Raw genomic sequence first — 3,241 nt, forward strand, 5'->3', positions numbered from 1 at the left:
CCCCCCAGCTGATCCACCCCAAGCCCCTGGCTCCGGGCAGAGCGCGGAGCCGGCGGATCCGGGCGCGCTGGTGGGTGGCCTACACGCTCCTGCACAACCCCTCGCTGACCGCTTCCCGAAAAACCGCGCTGGCCGATCCCGCGGCCAACGGCGCCCAGCTCGGCGTTCCCAGGCCCTGAATTCCCGGGAATCCCATCCCATCTTCCATCTCCCATCCCTGAATTTCGGGTGCTTCCCACGCGCCCTTTCCCAGCCTGCGGACTCTCTCCGAGGGTTTATCCCTAAAATCTGCGCCACGCCACTCCCGAGGTCCAGAGGTGACATCTCTGAGCCCAGCCTGGATGGAGCCGAGCCAAGGAAAACGCTACCAGCATCCCTGAAATATTTTGGGATTCACTCCTGCAGCCAGCTGGGTTCTCAGCCACTTTTCCAGCACAAGACAATTCCCAGAGAACTGGAAGAGGAGCTCGGAGGGATCCCCAGTCGGTCAAAGGAATTCTCAACCACCAGGAATTACCCCGGGAACTCCATGTGGGAGAAAATTCCCATTCCCGGCTTCTCCCTTCCTAATCCTGGCTCCATTTGGGCTCCACATCCACTCCCAGGACATTTTTTTCCCCTGATTTTTGAAGGATCAAATCCCACCCTCCTCCCCATCCTCTTCCAATCCCAGTTTTGTGGTGATCCCAAGGTTTTCCAGGGCTGGGATCCATGGAAAACCTCGCTGGGAAGCGCAGGGGAAGGAGAATAAATGGATACCTCGTTCCTACTCCTGGGATGTGCAGTTTTCCTTGGATATTCCCCCTTCCAACAGGATTTGGGACCACCCCAGCCCCGAATCCAGGGAATGGTTGGGATGGCCTCACCCAGCAGAGATTTCAGGGATCTGATCCGTGATCCCACTTTAGGGAAGTTTTACAGGAAAACCGCTCCCTTCACGTTCCCAAAGCTTTGGGAAGGGCAGGAATGGGAGCGGGGAATTTTGGGGATAAAACACCATCGGGATGGGAATGAGGTGGTGCTGGATCACCTCTTCCTGCTCTTAAATCCCGGAATTCCTGACTTTTTGAGCTGGAATGAGCAGGCTCCTGGTGGATCCCAAACACTCCAAGATTCCCTTGGGAATTCTCAGCCCGCCCTGCATGGAGATGCCGGATCATGCTGGGATTTCCTTGGAAGTGGCCAGAGCTGCTCTCTGCAGGATCCCAGGGATGCCATTCCCTCCCTCTGGAATGTTCCCAGCACCCTCAGGATGGTTCGGGGGCACTGGGGGTGATTCCCATGCTTTGGGGTTTCCTCCCTTTTCCCAGGATTCCTTCCCAGACCATCCCAACCCCTGCAGCTCCAAAGAGACCCTAAAACCCCTTTAAAAACCCCTTTAAAAATCCCTTTAAAAATCCCAGGTATATCCAAAATATCTTTTTAAAAAAAATCCCAAAAAATCTCTAAAATCCATTTTAAAATCCCTAAAATCTGTGGCAGCTCCATGCTACGGGCGGGGCTGAATTTTGGGATCAGTTTCCACAGCCCCACCCAAGGCTCCCTGGAGATCCACGGAATTTGTGCGGTTTTCAGGATAGCAGCAGCGCCCTGGGCGGGATTCGGGAATTTCTTCCCCTTCCTGTTGATTCCCGGCTCGTCTGGAAACCCCAAATCCGCATCCTCACCCCATCCATCCCAGCTGGAATTTCAGGAATAATCCTGGATCTCGCTATTCCCAGGGATAAAATGGAGTTTAGAAGTCGGATCCTGTGAAATGAACCCAAAACTTCCACTGGGGCCGCGGTTTTTATCCCACAGTGGGAAAAGTTTGTGGGAATCCCAGAGCTTCCCACAGAGACCTCGGCTGCCCTTTCACTAAAATCCCTCTGGATAAGGAATTTTGGTGCTGGAGAGATCCAGGCTCTGATTTTGGGGTCGATTCCATTCCCAAGCTGCTGCAGGGAGGGATTTTGGGATATCCCAGGATTTTGGGGGTTTGGGGTGGGGGGGAACAGGGAAATTTGGGGGATCTTGGGATGCTCCAGAATTGGGAAGGTTTTGGGGGTTCTCCAGCACTGGGGAGGATTTGGGATAGCTGGGAACGACAGAAGTGTCCCCTGATCCAGGAGGGTTGGGGACAATCGGGGGGAGCCCAGGAGTGGCCGTCTCAGGGAATTTTGGGATGCACAGACCAAGCGAAGCCCAGCTGGTTTAGATAAAAAAAAAGGAGTTTATTCAAGGTGTTTATAAAAAAAGTAATTATTAATTCACGGTATTTATTAGAATTGTTTTTTTATTACAGGTGTTTATGATGGGTATTTCTTAATTAAAGGCATTAATTAAAGGCATTAATTAGAGGCATTTATTGCTGTCCCTACAGGGCGTTACAAGGCCAGGGGGCTGCAGGGTGTGCCCAGATCCCACTGCGAATTCCGGTGCTGTTTCCCAGTCCGGGGGCCATGGACATTCCCAAAATCCCCCGAGGGTTTCCCGGGACACCCGGAGAAGGAATATTTGTCCCGCCGGGAATTCTGGAGCACTTGGGGAATATTTATGGCTTCAAGGCAGCTCAGCTTCTCTGCTGTTCCCAATCTTTCCCCCATTCCCGCCGGGAACACTTTGGGAATCTTTGGCTCAAGCCTGGTGGGTCCAGTCCAGGCGGGTTTTTGGGATGGAGGTCAGGGGGTTTTTGGGATTCCTGCAGCATTCCAAGGCCTTGGAGGTGCTCGGAATGCTCCTACAGGGATAAAACCGGTGAATTTCTTCCCAATCCAAGGCTGTGGGTCCAACCCAATCCTCTGTCCCATCCGTGTCCCCCAAGACCCCACGTCCAGGGATTTTATCCTTGGATCCCTCCCCGGCAGCAGCCGTGGGTGGCTCTGGGGCGGGATTGTCACCACTGTCACCTCCTGCGGCTGCCTCAGATCTGGGCAGGGACAAAAGCCGGGAATTGGTGGCAGATCCCGGCTGGATCCGGGCTGGATCCACCCCACGTTCCCTGAGTTCCTCCAGGAACGGGAACGGCAAGGGCTGCATCACCACCCCTGCGGTGGCCCCGTCGGGCTCCGGAGCGCTCCCGGATGCCAGAAGCTCAGCAAAGGCACTACGAGAGGGAAAACTATGGAAAAAACGGGAATCCTGAGGCACCGCCCGCCCGCCCTTCACCAGAGCAGCAGCCCCAGAGCCAGCAGCAGAATTCCCAGGCGGAATTGCCGGGCTCCCGCGCCGCTCCGGGCCTGGCCGGCCACGCGGTAGACGA

At 55.0% G+C, this 3,241-nt stretch overlaps 2 protein-coding genes across 2 annotated transcripts in view; one reads left to right on the forward strand and one right to left on the reverse strand.

Annotated features, from left to right (window-relative positions):
• Window positions 1-769, forward strand: part of STRA6 (stimulated by retinoic acid 6) — a 17,535-nt gene extending 16,766 nt beyond the window's left edge. The window contains exon 16 of the mRNA XM_031064478.1: window positions 4-769. Coding sequence (XP_030920338.1) covers window positions 4-179 — 176 coding nt within the window. The 3' untranslated portion in view covers window positions 180-769. The remainder of the gene's footprint in view (window positions 1-3) is intronic.
• A 1,420-nt stretch (window positions 770-2,189) lies between these two features.
• LOC115948888 (immunoglobulin superfamily containing leucine-rich repeat protein 2-like) overlaps window positions 2,190-3,241 on the reverse strand; it is a gene marked incomplete at its 5' end in the record, with an annotated part of 10,229 nt that continues 9,177 nt past the window's right edge. Inside the window, one exon of the mRNA XM_031064479.1 lies at window positions 2,190-3,239. Coding sequence (XP_030920339.1) covers window positions 3,144-3,239 — 96 coding nt within the window. The remainder of the gene's footprint in view (window positions 3,240-3,241) is intronic.

This window comes from Geospiza fortis, unplaced genomic scaffold, assembly GCF_000277835.1.
Source record: "Geospiza fortis unplaced genomic scaffold, GeoFor_1.0 scaffold628, whole genome shotgun sequence".
NCBI lineage: Eukaryota > Metazoa > Chordata > Aves > Passeriformes > Thraupidae > Geospiza > Geospiza fortis.